Source organism: Diachasmimorpha longicaudata, chromosome 1 (assembly GCF_034640455.1).
Source record: "Diachasmimorpha longicaudata isolate KC_UGA_2023 chromosome 1, iyDiaLong2, whole genome shotgun sequence".
Lineage (NCBI taxonomy): Eukaryota > Metazoa > Arthropoda > Insecta > Hymenoptera > Braconidae > Diachasmimorpha > Diachasmimorpha longicaudata.
In genome coordinates this window covers 50,601-69,591 of record NC_087225.1, presented here as the reverse complement: position 1 = coordinate 69,591, position 18,991 = coordinate 50,601, and the positions used below count along the sequence as shown (strand labels likewise).

Genomic DNA, 18,991 nt, shown 5'->3' with positions numbered 1-18,991 from the left:
TAAAGAAAAACTGAAAATAAATCAATTGAATTGTATAATAGACAAATTTGGATGATGAATAAACAGTGAAGCTGAGAAACGCAGCTGGTGGATGAATACACTACTGATTAAACAAATGGATAAAATAAATTACAACTAATAGCAAGCGAGCGTATACCATGCCTACAGTAAATAAAAAAACATTACAAGTGTAGCATACACGATAATACTATTATCGATAAAGAAAAAACAAAATAATTCAATGTAAATTGTTATTTTTGTTGAAATAAAATCACCTCCGTTATGACAGCGTTCGTTCAGTAACTGGAATTGACAAGTTTTCTAGACTTTTTTTATTAACAAGCAAAATAAAAAATCATTACATGAACAGGGCCATAGGATTGAGGAAATCACTGCCATTACGAGCACATGGCTCTTGCACGAATCATACGTTCCCTGGCTGCTTTAAACTGCTCGAGAACAGTATCCACTGTGTTAATGAGTGTCCCTGCTGATAATCTGTCGAGTGTATCCCTGGAAATCCTTCGATTCTTCGAAAAATCTCTACTCTGATGAACGATGTTCATCTCAATGTCGATGAAACCACCTGGCACAGCTTTCAACTGTGATTTATCGACTATCGGGCCGTTCTCGCCTCGGGGAATTCCACAATAGGTGAGATCTTCTAATTCCGCTATTCCCCCGGTGAAAAAACGTCGCAAAGTGTTGATAAATCCAGCCACTGGTCGCCACGTTTTTAATTGATAGATATACCTGCCTGGAGTTGGAGATAGGGCTTGAGTTGCATATCCTTCAATTCTATATCTGAAATCGATCAATAACAAATGTGACAGGTGTTAGATAATTTTTTTCAAGATTATAGTTAGTAGTGAAGCGGTAAGGCAAGATAGTAGAAAAACTCATACGATTTTTTTCAAGGTCTAATCTCAAGCTTGAGACCTGCAGAATTATTTTTTCCTTCTTATTTATTATAAGACTAATTTTATTTTATCCATCAGTATTTTGAATATATATTTTTTTCAATAGTCATGTTAGAAATTTAATAAAGAATTTTTTTGTAATCTGAACAAAAATCATTACAACTAATGTCTGCGGAAAAATGCAGTAAATTTATCGGACTTTGTACAACATCATTTCGTCATCATGAAAATGAAGAACAGATCTTTAAACTCCGGATAGTTAAATTTTTTTTACGTTACCTGGTCCACTTATCGAGTGACGCAGCAGCAATGAGCACCTGTGGCCATGCAGGTATCACATTTTCATCATCCAAACAATTCAAATCGAAATCAAGCGTCAGTTCGGTAACAAAGCTAAAATTAGCAATGCCATTCATCATTCTGCATCTCTGTGTCCTCCCTGACAGTTTATTCGCTTCACTCGTACTCCAATATTTCGGGAGATCAATCAAATAGGTGAGGAACAGGGCATCATACGGGAAACCACGAGCTCTTGTCATATCCAACGTCAGGTAAAGCCGGAGTACGTGAGGTGGTGGTAAGTTAATTTCAGAAAACATTTCTGCTTCTTTGTACAGTAGTTTCTCGTTTAATTCCTGTAAAAAAATATGCTTTGTATTATCTCTCTTCATTAGAGACGTAATTTTAGTGGCAGAGGTCGGATTTCACCCCCTCATAATCAGCTCATGAGCGATAAATAATAAATAAATAAACTAAATAAATAAATGAAAAATCATGAACTAGCTTTATATACTAGTACACTTTCAACTGTGAGAAAAAAAATCAATCAAGTCCAGGGGCAGTTTATAGGTGAAATTTAAAATCCGCATAAATATTTCAAAGGCTACGATGGTGATACCAACTTGCGTAATTATACAATCAATACGCAAGGCATTCGAGCATAAAGAAGGCAATACAATATTGTTGGTGTATTATCAGTGTTATTTACGTATTATTTCTTCCTGTACACAAAGAATCATGCAATCGGGAGTTAATTGAAATGAGACGACACGCGATTGGCGTGCGCGCCATGCGTTTAACTTTTCCATATCTCTGGTTCAGTTCAATCCAGGGTGGGAAGACAAGTTGATTTCAGTCATCTGCGGGCCAGTGCGGTGAAGTGAACAAACACGAGAAAGTCGACGCAATAGGTCTTTTTATTTCTGAGGAAGTTAACATGTGCGTGGTGCCACTTTATCAGTGGCATTCTTTTCCGCACTAGTCATACAATCAAATTTTACATCTCGTCGAAGAATTTGAAAATTTATTCGAGAGCCTGGGAAAAGATATTTGTAGTTCTGGACAGTTCATTTAGAGTTCTGTGATTTAAAATTGTGATGGACGGAAAGTTGATGGGGTTGTTAATCAATTGACGGGATTCAGAGTCGCAGGAACTGGTGAGCAGTTCAAATTACAGTCATGTTTCATGTGAAGATGATGAGACAAATTTCGGAAATCTCCTATGTGGGGTGAGTTATGAGTCATTAATTATGATTAAGATGAATTCGTTAATTCAGTTGAAGTGTGGGCGATTGATATTGGTTCGGTCATGAATTTTTTTTAACTAAGATTTCCAAATGGAAGGGAATTGTTAATAAATAGTCATGAAAAGGGATAAGATGAATATTTTAATGAATTTTACTTTCACTTTTTATTAGGTTTTTGTCGACTTTGGCGAAAATATCAGCAGCTTACCAGCCCATTTTTAAAAAATAATATTCAATACGAAATATTGTACAGACTATATTTTCTTTGCAATATCCAATTTAATTTCACTGATTGTGAGATCGTTTTTACAAAAATATTGACAAGTTCCAGTGCAATTTTTCACTGAAAAAAGGAGGAAAATTGAATGAAGAAGTTGGAAAATTCGCCTCGAGACATTTTTGTAACAGATAATCCACCAGGAAAATTGTACTGAAATATTATACACCAGTGATTCACAGCACTTGATCATTATCACATATCCATGATTGGTGAGAGAAGCTTCAAAAAAATTAGTGGAATATCATTCCAAATTTCTATTTCCTTCCACTCAATTAATTATATAACAAAATTTTCAAATTCTTCCATCTAATTTTTCCTGAGAAAGAAGGGAAAAATATAATTGGAGCATTCGCGCTGATTTTTCCATAAAAATGTAAGACGTGTTGATAGAAAAAGAAATTGCACAGAAGTATCAGAAACCAATGATTCACCGCTTCTCAGTGTCTTCACAAAATCATGAGTCATATAATTCCTCGGAAGCAAAAAAAAATCACTTTTACAATATATTTTCATCATCATACGCAACTACCTGTTGCTATTTCCTTATCACTACTCGGCCCTATCTTGTCGCGATTAGGATTACTTTGCTACTCACGTGACGAAGCAGCTCTCTCTGCATTTGTTTCTCATCCTCTGTTTGTCCTTCGGAGATGTGTTCGATCCAGAAGTCATAGCTCATTCCAGTGGCATCAATGGTGTAGCACTCGTTGCTGAAATCCGGATCGACAGTGAGGAGTTTTCCAGCTTCATCGAGTGTTATCGTGCACAAAAGACTCTCGGAGTCTTCACAGATACCAAGGGCTTCGTCCTTGGAGGTGAGATCAGCTATTATGTACATCGTCTTCATGTTCCTGTACAAATAATGATTCGTCCTTATCGTATTCGTGGATGGGCGCGACTCAATGATTTTTTTGTTGTATCGTTTGGCAAATGGCTTTCGATTTCGCATCGCTGGAAGAGCCGTTTCATTCTTTGATGATAGATAAGATTTATATCCTTCCTTCGTTGTTGGAGTCGCACTTCGATGGTAGGAATCATCAGCTGTGTAGGTGAATAGTCGTGAGCCTTTGATATCATCTTTGATTATTCTCTCGCGATATTTCTTGTGGGTATCCTTGATGCAATTCTTCTCCTCTTTGTAGAAATTAACTTCAAAGGGACTCAGGACTTTCTCTTGCCAGGTGAAGGTTCTCTCCTCAGTTTCCAGAAAATTTGAGTCCCTAGTTTCGCACTCTGACTCGAATAATTCCGACAATAGGGACGTCTGCTGGACGATCTTTACTCTGGAGCAACATGAATGAGACGAACGAAGCAATTAGTAATTCTAGAAATAAAGATTTTTGTTTAATCATTGGAACCTGGCTCGATTTTTTAATTTTTGGTTCCCCAGAGCTCCCGAGAATCAGATATCAGGTTCTCCATTTAGAGATCCACAATTATCTGTTATATTTTGGGACAGACAACACCAGATTCAATCGTCGCTAATCACTAAACTTCCCTCCAAATGAAGTCTTGAGTTTTTTATATCACGGTTTAAATTTAGATTTGTCAAGTTTCAAAAATGAAATCAGTATAAAAGATCTCAGATCTGGGATCTCACTTCGAATGGAATTTAGAAAAAAGTTGCCATGTCCGACTGTACATGTAGAAAATTATGTTACTGAAGAAAAAGTAGTCAAGCAACGTCGCCTTATGCGTAAAGCATCCAAATGAAGATCTGGATCATGTCCTCCAGCACTGCTCTATTTATGACCAGCATGTAACACTCGAAAATTAGTGGACAACTGGCAAAAAATTATAAGAACTAAAAAATAATACACTTTGTCTTTATTAACTTCAACTCGTTTCTAAAACCTCGAGCACATTTGGAAATTATTTTTTACCCGTTTCTATTTGCATATAGACATTTGTAATGAACTTTGGTAGCTGGATAATGTAAACCTTCGGACTTAAGTCAGCTTAAGTAAAAAAAATAAATGAAATAGACTGTTTTCGGTGGATGACTATCGCACATTCGGAAACACATGGCCCAGGAAAGTCAATCAGCGTAAACTCACTGTTTTGTGGATTTTAAAATTAAATGTTTGTGTTGGTGAACACCCACTCTTCCCGGAAAAATGTATCAACTATTCTTATTCACGTGGATCGGTAATAATAGGCAGTGAATCAGGCGAAATCAGTCCGGGAACTTCTAATATTATCGTTTAGTCGTTGGCAGTCACTTCGATAATTGGTGATAATCGTTGTGGATCTCGAATCGCATGGGGATATATTCCATGACGAACAAGGATAAATTACCTCAATTTGAAATTCTCTATCGGTTGATTAATTCGATAATTTCCTGCAATTTTTAATCTTCCAGGATTTCTTATGAACATAATTGACGGTGTTTTCTACTGTACAACACTGTGGAGGATGTCAGTGGTGCAATGTTTATATCGCTCGTTACTTGGCAACCGGTTTCACTCCGGGGGATATCAACAGAGCGAGGTGAACACGAAGTTGTTGATTTTCTGAAAAATTATTGAATATTATCAGCTTCATTTTAGGGACAAATCTTTCTGATGAGTATTGCTATGTGATAATCATTGAATTATACAACTAGAATGTTGAATGAAAATGTTCGTCTTCTGGAGACGAATTCATAAATGAAATTATCGTTTATTGCGTTCCTTTTTTATGTGACCTCCCACTCACGGAAATGCAAATTTACAGGAATAATCGAACTTTCCATTCACATTTATCATTAACAAAATCCCTGATACGGTGTTTCTATACATGACAATTTTGGGCCTGATTCTAAAAAATTAGGGTACCCACTGACCGTGTGACCAAAACATTCAAATGGGTTTCTTTATTCTTTGAAAGATCTTGTACTACTTTCTCAGGATTTTTTCTCAATTTCCAGATATTTTTTAATAATTCTATTATTATTCCTGTATTATTATTAAATGTTGCACTTCTAAATGTCAAGCTTGACGGTAAAGTCAAAATTAAACATCTTAAGATTTAAAGAAATGAGAATGGTTACTGTTGGAGAGATATTGATAAAATGAATGAAAATTAATGAAAATAAATGAAAAGTAAAACCAAAAATTATCGCAATTTGCCACCAAAATCGAAAAAATTCTTTGAAAGAGGATCATGTATAACAAATAACATTTTTATTGAAATCAAAAATTAAAAATTCAGAAGAATAAAAATTGTGGTTGGACGGTAGAATTTTTTTTCAACGTCTCATGATGGTTGAGCCCCAACCAAATGTTTACACATACCGTTACCTGGCAACCATTCACTTTGCGACACTCCTACATTTTTTCGGACAACCGCAATACTCCAAATACGCCCCTGACGAACCGCCCCCGCGTCGGAAATTCCTCAATAAATTTACTCCTCATATATAAAAAACAATTCACTTCCCAAACTCTCTAGAAAGCCCCAATTCCTCTTCGGTGTTTTCCGAAATGTTCGCTCACTTTCAAACCGTCATTACTTCCCCGCGCAAACCAGTCCGCGTGCGCGTACCAGGATAACAGTAAACAAGGACGAGAGACGCGGATCGTGGAATGACGCGAGTTATTCGGTCCCCAACTAACCGGGAAGTACATTATTTTCCTTTTTCCATTACCACTCACGAATTCATAATGACTCACGTTTGGATCATCAAGTAATAATCATTCGTTCCCTCATTCCTCATCTCCAGGAGACGCACAAAACATCGATCTGGCGAAGGTAAACTCAATATTTTGTGTTTATTCGAGATAACGAGTGGGTATATGCACTCAACCTTAACCTGAACCTCAGGTTGAGACACATGATAACGGTACACCGATGTGTTCACCCCTTTTTTTTCGCACCTTTATGTTTCTCGCGGTGGGAACAGACCATTTCCTCGTGTTATCTGCTGTTATCTCAGTGCTAGTTGATACAAAAAAACCAAGGATTACTACAATTTTGTCGATGAGTAATGGGGATTCCAGTCGGGTCTCACCTGTTGGACTGTTATGACACCTGTCGCATGACCGCTGGCTCAAATTCGCGTTTTTCTCGACGGTTTCTTGAGATTAAAAAAATCTCCGGGAATTTCTAGTAATTGATGCTCATTGATCTTGTAGAGGGATTTGTTCAGCCGTTGAGTTCAGAATTTATTCAGATTATTTTCTGAATAAATAAAGTGCTTTCGACAGGTTGATAGCCTGTTAACGTTCTGTAGAGGTATTTCTGCGAATGGGGGGAGAGATAAGAGGTCACGTCAAGAGAGCATTATTTAATTTTTTTTTTGTTCGCCGGTTTCAGAGGTTTCAAACTCATCAGAATGGCCAGTGGACAGGACAGAGAGGGACATGTGACAATTCCCCTACAGTACAATGATGCGGTGAGTGTTTATCAATTTTTTGTTAATAATATGTAGTAAAATATTTGGTAGCAGAATCTAGTAAATTCATTTTTTATTTAACGTGTTCTATTTATTTATCTGTACATGTGCTGCAGAATTTTCTCATCTCCAATTTTCCAATTCTTTTTTTTATTGTTTTTTTTTTAATAACATGATATGAATCATTAAGTGTGGAACCATTTTTAATTGGGCTCTATTTTGGCCAAGGTATTTACAATTACCCAGCAATGGCTTAATCAGTGAATATTGTCTGATCGTTAATTTCGCTTTTGCAGCACTGGAAGGGAATTTTCGAGAAGTACGATCTGGATGGCGATGGTAAAATCTCCTACAACGAACTGAAGGCAATGGTCCGGGGATCCAGCTGCACTGATGACATACCACCTAGAGTTGTGAGACTCATAATGCACAAAGCTGACTTGGACGAGTCAGGGTATTTGGAGTATCCGGAATTTATTGCTATGGTAAGATAACTGGCTTCGATTAATATGTGATAATTTTATTTAAATCATTTTGATAGTGATCTTAAGTTTGTTTTTTCGTGACAACAACGCTGAAGTAACCTTTAATGTAAAATTAAAAGGATGCTTTTCAGATTCATCAAAAGGTCCACAAAAAAACTTGGTTTTTTTTTTAATAGTAACTACAACTAAATTTTTATAATTAACCCCTATCCCACCTCAACCACAGATTGTTGTTCTCATTAAATTCCTTCTGCCATTTGCAAGGTCAGCAAAAATCTCGAAAGTCCCCCGCATTGTCTCTGAAATGCTGATTCAAATTACAGATCCACAGGAAAGACATGCAGGGTGTCTTTGGGCACTTCATTAATCGCTATGTACACACGATGGTGCCATGCAGGCCCACCCTATCGACTCAATTGAGTGCGAGAATTTCTACGGACTTTCCCGATGGCCAGTATGAGGAGGAGTACAGTTGTAGACCCCCTCCAGTAGCCATGATCATCATATCAATCATCGAAATTATTTTATACGTTTACGATATTGTCACAGTGCCGAAAAAAGCATCACTTATTGAGGGACCAGCCGCTGAGTTATTTATTTACAATCCTCATCAAAGATACGAGGCATGGAGATATGTGACATATATGTTTGTACATGTTGGGTGAGTCTATTACTTACATTAAAAACTCCAAAGAGAATCTATAGAGGAAACATCAAAGAAAAAATTTCGCCAATAGTTTTTTAACAACACTGCGATTTTAGAATTCAATTCAATCAATTTAAGTTTATTCAGTTATATTGCGAAAACTAATTCAATGTTTTACATGTGCACTTGCATAACGTTATCTTCACAATTTAACAAGTTCAGTCCTCTGGAATATTTCCGTGACAATCATCATTGAATTCCTCATTTTTATGCATTTCAGAGTGTTCCATTTACTGGTAAACCTATTAGTGCAAGTAATGCTGGGAATACCTTTAGAGATGGTTCACAAATGGTGGCGCGTACTAATCATCTACCTCGCTGGAGTAGTAGCTGGCTCTCTTGGGACATCAGTATCAGATCCAAATGTCTACCTCGCTGGCGCATCTGGTGGTGTATACGCACTCATAACAGCCCATGTTGCAACAATCTTAATGAATTGGCAACAAATGGAGTTTGCTGTGCTCCAATTATGTGTATTCGTTGTTATAACGACTGTTGACGTCGGCCAAGCTGTTTACAATCGGTACGTTCTCGGTACACAGGATCAAATTGGGTATGTGGCGCACTTGGCAGGTGCTATTGCTGGTCTATTAGTTGGGATTAACGTTCTTCGTAATCTTGAAGTACAAACATGGGAGAAAGCACTTTGGTGGGCTAGTATCTTTACGTATACTGCTCTCATGGCAGCTGCCATTCTGTGGAATATCTTTGGAATGGATTAGGACAGATGTTTTGTCATTAGAATAAGCTATGACTGTGGAAACAGTAAGAGGAGATTATGGGAAAAATTAGTTAAAATATTCACTATTTTGTAAATATATTCGAAAGTGTAAGGGTTAGTAGAAGATATTAACACGCGCCCTTTTAGAGCTTACAAGTTTTCAACTTATCGCCTGACCAATTTTTCTCAGATACATTTGACTTTTCCTTACAATCATACTTCAGAAAGGATCTATAAATGTGTTCAGCGTCCTTTTACTACGAATCACTTCTGTATATTTATGGATGACAATATTTGATAGGAAGACCTAGCGAATTCGATCTTTCTATACAATTTCTTTTATCAAGACCTTCTCTATGGAATTCCCTTGATTAAAATTCTATTCTTTTATTTGACGTTTTTGATGCGAAGAAAAAACAAAAAAGAGTAAAAAAACTTGGTTATTTCAGCAAAAAAAAAATTTGTAGAAAGTGTCCGAAAGAAATAATAATAGAGCGTCGGTGGATTCCGTTGATTTGATAGATTGAATGTTTTTTATTTAAAATTTTAATAGGAGTCCAAGATAATTTTTCCACAAATTTGCTAGTGATTTTTATTACACTTTTTGCGCGTTGAGGCTAGAATTAATCCATAATTCGCTCAGTATTTAATTATTGGCAGCTACGAATAAATAAATATTCGATTTAATGAACCGAGTTCTATATAAGTTTATTTTATACTTTAGTGTAGTACAAAATTATATCACGACGCCATATGATGAATTCACTGAAATTAATCACTCTCTTGAAACAATGACAACGAGCAGGATTGGGTATAACAGAGTATTAATTATTATTTTTTTGATAAGTATAAACTTTTGTACGGAAGATACGAAAGAAGATGCATTTATTCTCTATGAATTTTTATGACACGTATTTATGGTGTGGAAGGAGATTGAGAGTGGTGTGTTCACTGTGAAAGAGTACAATTTTTATTACTGTATTTAATGGATAGAAATCATGCACAGAGTGTTGGGAATGAGCTGGTGTTGTCAAAACTTTTTATAAAATATCAGTTGTATTGAAAAATTACACTATTTTACTGCCATCGTAGTTTCCAACACACTGTGTCAATTCATTTCATATTAATAATGCTCTCATTATCTAAGTTATGTATTTATTTTACAACGAAGATATATTGTTTTTTATGATACAAGTTAAATAAAATCGTTTGGAGAAGATTCACAGTTTGAAGAAGTTAAATAAAATCGTAAATGGAGAAGATTCACGAAATATCAAACAAACCAAAAAAGTTAGAAAATAAAGAATTCAGTTGAAATGAGTTTTTTGTTCTAACAGGCTAAAATAACGGATTTTAACCTGCAACTACTATTTGTTAAATTTCGAATGAATTAAGTATTTTCTAGGAGGTGCAGGAATGTCAAAATAATTTGCTCAAGGTTTTTTCAATTGTTTGATAGTGCGTGTAATGTCTTTCACCCAGAAATAATTTAATTTTGTAAAAAAAATTTACGAATCTCAAAAAATATCAATTTTTATTAATCTTTTGGCCGAAGTCAGGCGGGATTTTCAATTATTTATTTAAAAATGAATAAGAAATTAATCAAACACTACGCTCAAACGGGTGCAAACATGGTACAAATGATAAAATTAGCAATGATCTGTGGATAATCTACTGTGGCGTCTACCAGCGCCGGGGTTATTACTAAAATTCGGGGGTGACTCACAGCGCCGCGCACGGTTTCCCGAGGTACTTGTCTACGATTTTGATTAAAGAGAATGCACTATAGTAAACTCACGCTACTGTTAGTAATGACCCCGGCCGTCGGCGGCGCTACCATTGATTTTGGCGGTTGACAGCGACACAGAGAAATTCGAATGTAGATAATCAACAGGTGATTTCCTGACAAATTTTAAACGCACTGCAAACGGGTACAACCCTAGTTCAAGCGATAGAATTTGTTCATTTTGCAAAGCAATCACCTGTTGGCTATCTCCATACGTAACGTCCAATTCATTATTCTCTAAAATTTGAGCAGAAGTAGAATTCTTGCTCCATTTCCGATTTTCTATCAATTAGAATGAGGTCATTTTGAAAGTTTTCAAACTATTGTTCCCTGAATCCTGAACGTCGTTCTCAATTTACTGTTACAAATTAATTTTGAAAATCTAGTAAATTAAAAAATGTAAATCAATTACTTTTTCATTATGGACAATGGATAGGGTTCGGTGTACCTACTTTCAAGAAAAAATGGCTTAACATTTATTCATTACTCAAAAATTGAAGAAAAAGTTTGTTATTTACCAAATTACCAACGGGATGCTATTTAAAAAATCAATTTTGGAGTTTTGGATTCTAAATGCTTCACATAACACAGACAATAAAACACTTCAAGTTTAATTATAAAACGACTTCCATTTGAAAGTAAAAAACATAGATTGTCAGTTCACCAACTTTTCAATAAATAGTACTAGAAAATCTTCAGTATTTTTTTTATTTCCTAACAATAAAAAAAATTAAAGTACAAAACCTTATTTTGTGACAGTAAATAAGCCCGTATCGTTTCGTGAGTAACGCTTTAAGAATATATCCAAGTCTCGATAGCATTCGACGTCAACCACTTGTTTACAGATGCACGTCCCGACCCATTGATAAGCACTTGAGCAGCAGGAGACATGGTAATTTCTAGCCCAGTCTAGTCACTCCTGCGGCACTAGTACTTAGGAACAGGGCAGGATCAGTCACTCCGCGAATATTAGAAATATTCTGTGACACAATCGACGGATTAATCGTCACCAGAATGGCATGGATACTGAACGAGATGTGCGCAGGTAGAAATCCAATCGTGAGGGACGAATAAGTAGTGGACACTCCGGGCCCTCATTGAACCGACCTCGGCTGGCCATTGAACACCCGCCTACATCTTTTCATTCATTTTACCATTTTATTCCTCGTTCATTTATCCACTCTCGTCAGTTGATTTTCGCTTATATGGTTTGTTTTTCTGTATAATTTAATCTGTTGGAATTTTTTATGAGAAATCTTCACTCCAAATTTTCCCATCAAATGTATACTATGCTCACTATTACATTATTACAAATTTATGAGAATATTCTAATGTAAATTTTGCATTTTAAACCTTCAAAATGTTATAGAATAAATCTTAACGAATAAATCGTGATGAAAAATCTCCACTTATGGATTCCTTTTTCGAAAAAATAATGTACATTTTTCTGAAATTCTAAATAATTTCATACAAGTGGAATTCCCCCTCCAGGAATTTCGGTTTCTCCTACAATCATTTAATATCTAACGATAACTTTATTAGTAATATTTCCTTTTAATTTCCGCCACAAAAGTAATTATATCATCCGAGACTGTCAAAAAGGCAATTATTCCCGAGACACAAAAGAACCTGTGACATCAGTGGAACCATGATTTTCAATAAAATTAATAAATCTAATAGATTCGATTCCCCTGAAAAGATCCGCCCCTCAATTATTGCAACAAACTAATTTCTACTCACTAATTCCATTTTCCCAAATACCTTCATATGTATGAAAATTCTGCTGTTACAATTTCCTCTTTCACCCTAGATATTCCACAAACATAAATGAAACATTGAAAAGAATGACCGCAATTTCCCTCAAAATATAATATGCAATAACCCGTGATGAATGTCAGTAAATGGTACCCAGTGAGATATTCCCCTGAATGGACCTCTCTGTACTCGTTTCCTTCTGTCATCACCACCGAGACCCCCATCCTCAGTAACTCCCACTGTGCAACCACTGCAAAATGCATTCTTTATGCCTCGAATAAATTTTTTCATCACCATCTCTCAAAGAAGTCAATCGCCTGCCTCCCGTATCCCCTCATCCTGCAATAAAAATTATTATTAGATAATTCTCCAATTGTCAATTTAAGCCTGACGACAAAGTTCTGATAAATACAATTTGTTTAATTCGTCATTGAAAAACAAGCGGATTAAGTAATCACTCGTCTGTTCTGTTCTCTCTTCTCTTCTTTCTTCTCCCTCGTTTGCTGTAATTTTTTTAGCGAGAAATGGAGAGCAGAGAAAATAAAAAAAAAGGCCAATGCGTGAGAGGTCGAGGGGCGGGGAGGTGAGTGGGCCCAGAGTAAAAAAAAACTTTCAGAGGCAGAACTTCAATTAACACTAATTCTCGCTAATGCAACTCTTCCCTCTCTCCACAACTGAACTGGAGAATGTCCATTGAATTTCGCCGGATCTTCGGGCGGTCTCAACAGTTTAACAAGAGTAGCGATGAAATTAGTTGCAATTTTTTTTTAAGTGAATAGGGGCTCTCACTCACCAGGAACAATTGAAAATATTTGTCACAGGGATTATTTGTTACTGAATGTATCGGGAGTACACCACTCAGTGCTTGTTTTGAGTGGTAATATATATGTTCCTATCGTGAACCATTGAATGCCAAGGGGTCAGGAAGTCAATGAGATAACAAAATGTATTTTTAGTAGCGACAAGAAACCATCACTTTTCAAATTCAATTCTTTAAATTGAAGAACCTGCGGTGTCAACTTAACATCCTACAGATAATCATCGATCTGTCTTCATCATCAGAAAAAATCATTTTTCATCCCAAATTCGTGTCCCTGAATATCTTGAAAAATTTGGAAATCGAGCGGATAAAAATCGAAAAACCAAAAAAACGTCACAATAACCGGAAGTCCCACGACTTTTTGAACCAGAAGAGAAAATAAAAGTATATTACCTTGTTGTTATCCTCCCCTCACTCCCCACTGATTTAGCTCGATCATCAGTCGATGGGAAAGGCCCGGTGATAAATAAATAAATATGTTCGATGAAAAAAATACAGGTAAAATTATAGAAATTGAAGCAAAACGTGAGACTTGACCGAGCACGGGATTGAATTGGCGACAGTGAGCGACTGACTCCTCGTGAAAAAAAGTCAACGGAAGATTATGGTGGAGAAGAGCGATGGGGGAGGGGGTACAAGGGGTGTCTTGAAGACGCGTGTAAAAAAGGAGCTTGAGTTTGATGAAGGGGTGGGGGAGATATGCTCTGTTCTGTGTATCACTCTTGGCCGTCAGCCTCTCAAGATCACGTTGGCATTCAATATTTTCTCAACAAAAAGTGAATAAAAAAAATCACAAAACACTGGGGAGCGCGTACAAATGCATATTCAGGGGACTGATGAGGTAATAAAAAATTTGCTGGTGTGGAAAATGACAAATGTCGTATTACGAATAATATTTAATATAAAACGTGTTCACATTGTGCAATAGAATTCATCGCGCTGACGAGCCGACGTCAGACACTCGACTGAATGATAAACTAGTCTTGATTGGCTTAATATAGTCCGTCGGTTACTCTAATTGGTCGCTCTTAGCCGCGCGGGAAATGATTGGTCAATTTAATCCTAGAAGCCCAGCGCGATACATTAAGCATTCAAACGACGTTCACTCTCTATTAACGGTTCAGGCACATATGATCGTCGCACAAGAGTCACAAACTGAGACATGAGTGAGCAGACAACATTGAAGTATTCCTTACCCCCCCGATGTGTTGAGTCTTCTCCTTCCGTGATACACAAACATCCACTGAAGATATTACAAATACCTACTCGTTCCTTTTATTATTATTTTTTTTCTTCTTTTAGAGATGGGTGCCGGCTTCAAATCAATTTACCAATTGAAATCACAGTCTCCGGAGCTGGGAGATGATCTTCAATGACTAAGAAACGTCAAATTATCGTTCATGAAATGGTGTATTGTCAACGTTATTTTATTATACAATTAGGAGGATTAAATCGGGTGAGGTTGTTGTAGCTTGTGATTTATTGGTTGGCAGTTTTTCATGGGTCAATTGTCGGGGTGGGGTTTTCAGATATTTTTAGATGAGGTTTTGGGGATTCTTGAAGTGATTTTCATGTTATTGTATTGTTATTCATTTTTCGTGTATCATGGTGAGGATTATTCGTGAGGACTTGAAGAGATTGGAGACTGCGAAGAGTGTCATTAAGAATGTTTCTGTATTTTGGGGATTTTTTGTCGGAGGAAATGAGTTTTTATCACTGCAACAACAAAAATATGAATTAGACACAAAAAATGAGTTAATAAGATAGAAATTTGTTTGCATTTGATACGAACAGGTCTCTCTGGGTCATACAACTATAATGTCAATCATTTTCGAATTTTTATTTCATCTTATTTATACTTTCTAATATTTGGAGGATATTTACAAATATTGTACAAAATTCCAACATTCGCTATCTCAGTTGTCGTTTAACATCCAATATTCATCACAAAAATTTAATTAATGACAAAAACAGCATTGCGTCTTAATCTGCAAGATTTGTTTGCATCGAGATCTTCAGTGATTGATACATAAAGACATGTTGTAGAGATTTTTTTTATCCAAAATTTTTTGGCTGGGAGAGTTCCTGTGGCTATTATTGACAAATAAATCAATGATAATACACCATTGGAGACGATGAAAGCGGAAGTATCAATTTGGAGGTACTTTGTGATCTGCAATTGAGGGTAAATGTACCCGGATATTACTTACTGCACTTTTCGCCTAAAGGCTAGTGAAAAAATAATCCGTCTCCTGTCTTTTGTGCCGAAAAAATTGATCGAATATTTTTCTTACTCCTTACCCCAGAGACAATTATAGAGGACCAGTGGCATTGCTATTGAATATTTTAAGAAATATGTATTGAAATCCAGTAAAATAGATTTTTATACAGTTGCAGATTTTTTAATGAATTCTGTATTCATATTAATTACAAAAATCGTCGGTTTAACGGTGTCGCCTCCTTGACACTCACCATCGATGGAATTATCGAACTTAGTTTCCTCATCATCACGACGATATTATGCCCCAACATGAAAAGTAATTGTGCCAAGGTGAATACAATTGATTAAATCACCTACGGCACTACTACTTAGCACGCAGATCCACATTCTGACTGGACAGGGCGACGAAAGCTCCTGGATTTATACCGCGGTTTGGAGATAAGGATTTTCCAAAATTTCTAGTGCTGACGAATCACTGGATGAAACATTGCTCTCTGCACGGAGTCCGCCATGTGTCATATGATCGAAGTCCGATGGTTAAATTTTCGATAGAAACGTTGGAAAACCGCAGGTTCAACTTGTGAACACATCAACGAGCGCTTCTAAATCATCGCCCATTATTGCGGTCACAAATCGAAACAGCTCCAAAATTCCTGACTCATTATTGTTTGTGTAACTGATTATCTGTCGTTCTTCATAACGATGTCTTATCTTTACTAGAGTTTTTTCTATTCTAACTGCATTCCGTGGTTGTGAAGCGGTCTGATGTCATACTCAGTGACAAGTTCTTCAAAAAATTTTAGTAATTGTATTTGAAACAGCTACTATCGCCATCAAAGAATGATCTGGAAATCCGTAGAGGAAACTCTGCGGCGAATTCGCATGTTTTTTACAAATTTATTCTGATTCTTAGGGAAACTACCCTTGAGCGTTTGGGTTTCAACGCATTGAAATAGAATAGCATTTTCCATCTCATTAATTTGTTTCATTGAAAGAAAAAAAATGCAATGAAACTCCATAAAAAATACTACTATTTGTTATAAAAAGTGTTTTAACAGAATCGGTTCTATAGTAAAAGAAAAAATTATCGACATTTTTTCTAGAAAAGAAAAACAAAAAATCGAATTTCTCCTGCATTATTTTTATTTATTGATCAATAATGCATCACGTTAATGCGGTTTGAAAGATAAACAAGAACTATCCCTTTTATCCGATCCCCACTGCCCCTGCTTATGAGACAAACTTTTACAAAGAATGCGCTTATGAATGTCATCTGGAAAATGAGGGTGGAGTATCGAATGCACAATTGGCCTTCGCGTGAATGAGAAACTTCATTGGATGCACATCTTTTTAGCTCAAAACCACCATGCGGGTCCACTCAATGTAACACACAGGGACTAATTCGAGAGGAATTGGAGAGGTGTCAGAATGGATCTCAGACTGCGTCAGAGTATATTTCTCACAAGGGGGATTACAAAACCCATATGAAATATTACAATTTACTAGTGGGTAGTGATAAAAGGTCCATACCACTTTGAAAACAATTTTTCAAGTGTAATAAATCCAGTAATTCTTCTGGGGACTATTTTTCAAGTCCTGCATACGAAAAAGAATATTGGAACGTGAATTTATTAGCATTTTATATTAAAAGTCTTCCGTCAATTCTATTGGAAAATTCTACAGTTAAAATTTTTTTTTTAATTATAAAACCTGTTGCAGGCGAATAATCAACCTCAGACCCGAGAATAATATCTTTTATTTGTTTTTTTAAATTTAATTGAGAAATTCATTTTTTAATATCACATTAGATATGAGATTGTTTTATTGGATTTACTTTACACCATTTTATTTCATTTTATTTAGTGGACTCATGGCCATATTGTGAAATAATTTTTTAAAATCTTTCGTTACTCATCTCCTCGTTACCACTTCACAATCAAATTATCATTCAACAACAATCGAAACTGAATAAACGAGTCAGTGATAGACGTATCTGAACTGCACTTTTCACATTACACTCCTCAAAAAAATGAGACAACTAAAAGACATCTTACCTTGTAAAAGGTATTTCAAAGACCACTGAAGTGAATAAAATTCCAATAATTATTTTTCCCATCCCCACGAGCATTGAGAAGGCGCCCAGAATGATCCAAATGTACCTCATGGAAGACTAAACCAATTGCTTCGATAGCAAAGCCACTGCGAGTGAAAAAATACAGAAAAAAAAAATAAAAACTAAACAGAGTTTACATCAGTTTACACATGCACAGGTGTTTTTAGCTCGATCACGTGAGACAGAATCGCATATGGAGTTCGTTACACAGATGCTTCTTTCGGTTGATGTGTCAATGAATACATTAGACCAGATATTATGATGTCTCATACACGAGTACTGTATCGAAACCCAAATAACTTCTTTCCTTCAAATCCAAATAATTTTTTCCTCCTTCAGTCATTCTATCGGGAAAATAAAAATAAATTTATTTTAAGAGAAGTGGAAAAAAAAGGAGCGGACTCGATGAGAATTTTAAAATGCGTTAATAAGCACATTAGACGAAATATTATGGGCTATAGATGAAGGGAATTTGATTGAATACCACTTGAGAGCGCTCAATGATACCTACATTTAAGGATTTTACATTTAACTGTTTTCCACTGCTTAACTTGAATGGAAATATAAAATGTTTGGACCTTAAAAGTTTCTATCAAATTTGTTAAGTTTTCCGATTGAATTGCACATATGTAGAAACAGCCAGATCGCCCCAATCTATCACCCGTAGCCCACCCTCCCCAGCAAATATAAAATCTCAAGAAATTTCTCCCCTTCAACCTGAATAATTCTTCGTCCTTGGAAGAGCTATTCTCTCATGAAAATCAACAGAATGGTGAATTATTTGAACCGAAGTAGAACATGTTAACGTGTAGCCGAGAAGAGGACTCGATTCGAATTTTATTAAATTGGATAGAATGTGGTGCGTAGGCATAGCCGGCCGGATACACGCCGAATGAATCTCATCCCAGTGGGAGGAAGTTCGAATTAACTCGAGCCAACATCAAGCTCGGAGTCACTGGAGGGGACCTACACGTCATTCGTCTTGTTGGAGCTGATTTCCCAACAATATCCCTCGATCAACCATAAAGCCCTGAAAGAAATATTCAGCAAAGTGATATAATATAATATTAGAGAAATAGATGAAAACTGTGAACATGACAATTGCTGGACGTTTAAAGTAGCTAATTTGCCATTGTAATATCTTAGCAGCCATTTACAATTTGAGTAAATTAGACGATAATTAAATGCTGCAACAAATTAAGATAAAATTTAAGTATATTCAAAATCCTAATTTTTTCAATCAATTTTATTACTCATTTGATCCATATTTCATGAAATTTCAT

The 18,991-nt window shown here is 36.0% G+C and overlaps 2 protein-coding genes and 1 long non-coding RNA gene across 7 annotated transcripts; 1 reads left to right on the top strand and 2 right to left on the bottom strand.

Moving 5' to 3' along the window:
* Positions 1–317: 317 nt before the first annotated feature.
* LOC135165166 (tectonic-like complex member MKS1) lies at positions 318–5,161 on the bottom strand. Its single transcript, XM_064126187.1, has 4 exons — positions 5,025–5,161; positions 3,322–4,009; positions 1,200–1,555; positions 318–804 (listed from the first exon to the last, which is right to left on the bottom strand). The coding sequence occupies exons 1-4, from the start codon at positions 5,102–5,104 to the stop codon at positions 399–401; spliced, it is 1,530 nt and encodes a 509-aa protein (XP_063982257.1). The 5' UTR covers positions 5,105–5,161; the 3' UTR covers positions 318–398.
* LOC135165175 (rhomboid-related protein 2-like) lies at positions 1,477–10,232 on the top strand. Of its 5 annotated transcripts, none has more exons than XM_064126236.1 (5): positions 1,477–1,497; positions 7,023–7,101; positions 7,398–7,586; positions 7,910–8,247; positions 8,513–10,232. In XM_064126236.1, exons 2-5 carry the CDS (start codon positions 7,042–7,044, stop codon positions 9,012–9,014), a joined length of 1,089 nt encoding a protein of 362 aa, XP_063982306.1. In that variant the 5' UTR covers positions 1,477–1,497; positions 7,023–7,041; the 3' UTR covers positions 9,015–10,232. The 5 variants fall into 5 exon arrangements, with proteins under 5 accessions (XP_063982306.1, XP_063982266.1, XP_063982286.1 ...); XM_064126196.1 differs by lacking the exon at positions 1,477–1,497 and adding an exon at positions 1,951–2,428; XM_064126216.1 differs by lacking the exon at positions 1,477–1,497 and adding an exon at positions 5,090–5,216.
* Positions 10,233–11,491: 1,259 nt separating this feature from the next.
* On the bottom strand, positions 11,492–14,182 carry LOC135165185 (uncharacterized). Its single transcript, XR_010299448.1, has 2 exons — positions 13,768–14,182; positions 11,492–12,893 (listed from the first exon to the last, which is right to left on the bottom strand). It is a non-coding gene; the product is annotated as an uncharacterized LOC135165185 (long non-coding RNA).
* Positions 14,183–18,991: the final 4,809 nt, after the last annotated feature.

Excerpts from the sequence above, each read along its gene's own strand:
- LOC135165175 (XM_064126196.1), top strand. The coding sequence starts at position 2,379 with ATGTTTCATGTGAAGATGATGAGACAAATTTCGGAAATCTCCTATGTG. Across the intron at positions 2,429-7,022 it reads TCGGAAATCTCCTATGTGGG|AGGTTTCAAACTCATCAGAA; the intron begins GTGAGTTATGAG and ends CGCCGGTTTCAG. Across the intron at positions 7,587-7,909 it reads ATCCGGAATTTATTGCTATG|ATCCACAGGAAAGACATGCA; the intron begins GTAAGATAACTG and ends TTCAAATTACAG.
- LOC135165166 (XM_064126187.1), bottom strand. The coding sequence starts at position 5,104 with ATGTTCATAAGAAATCCTGGAAGATTAAAAATTGCAGGAAATTATCGA. Across the intron at positions 4,010-5,024 it reads ATAGAGAATTTCAAATTGAG|AGTAAAGATCGTCCAGCAGA; the intron begins GTAATTTATCCT and ends ATGTTGCTCCAG. Across the intron at positions 1,556-3,321 it reads AGAGAGAGCTGCTTCGTCAC|GAATTAAACGAGAAACTACT; the intron begins GTGAGTAGCAAA and ends ATTTTTTTACAG.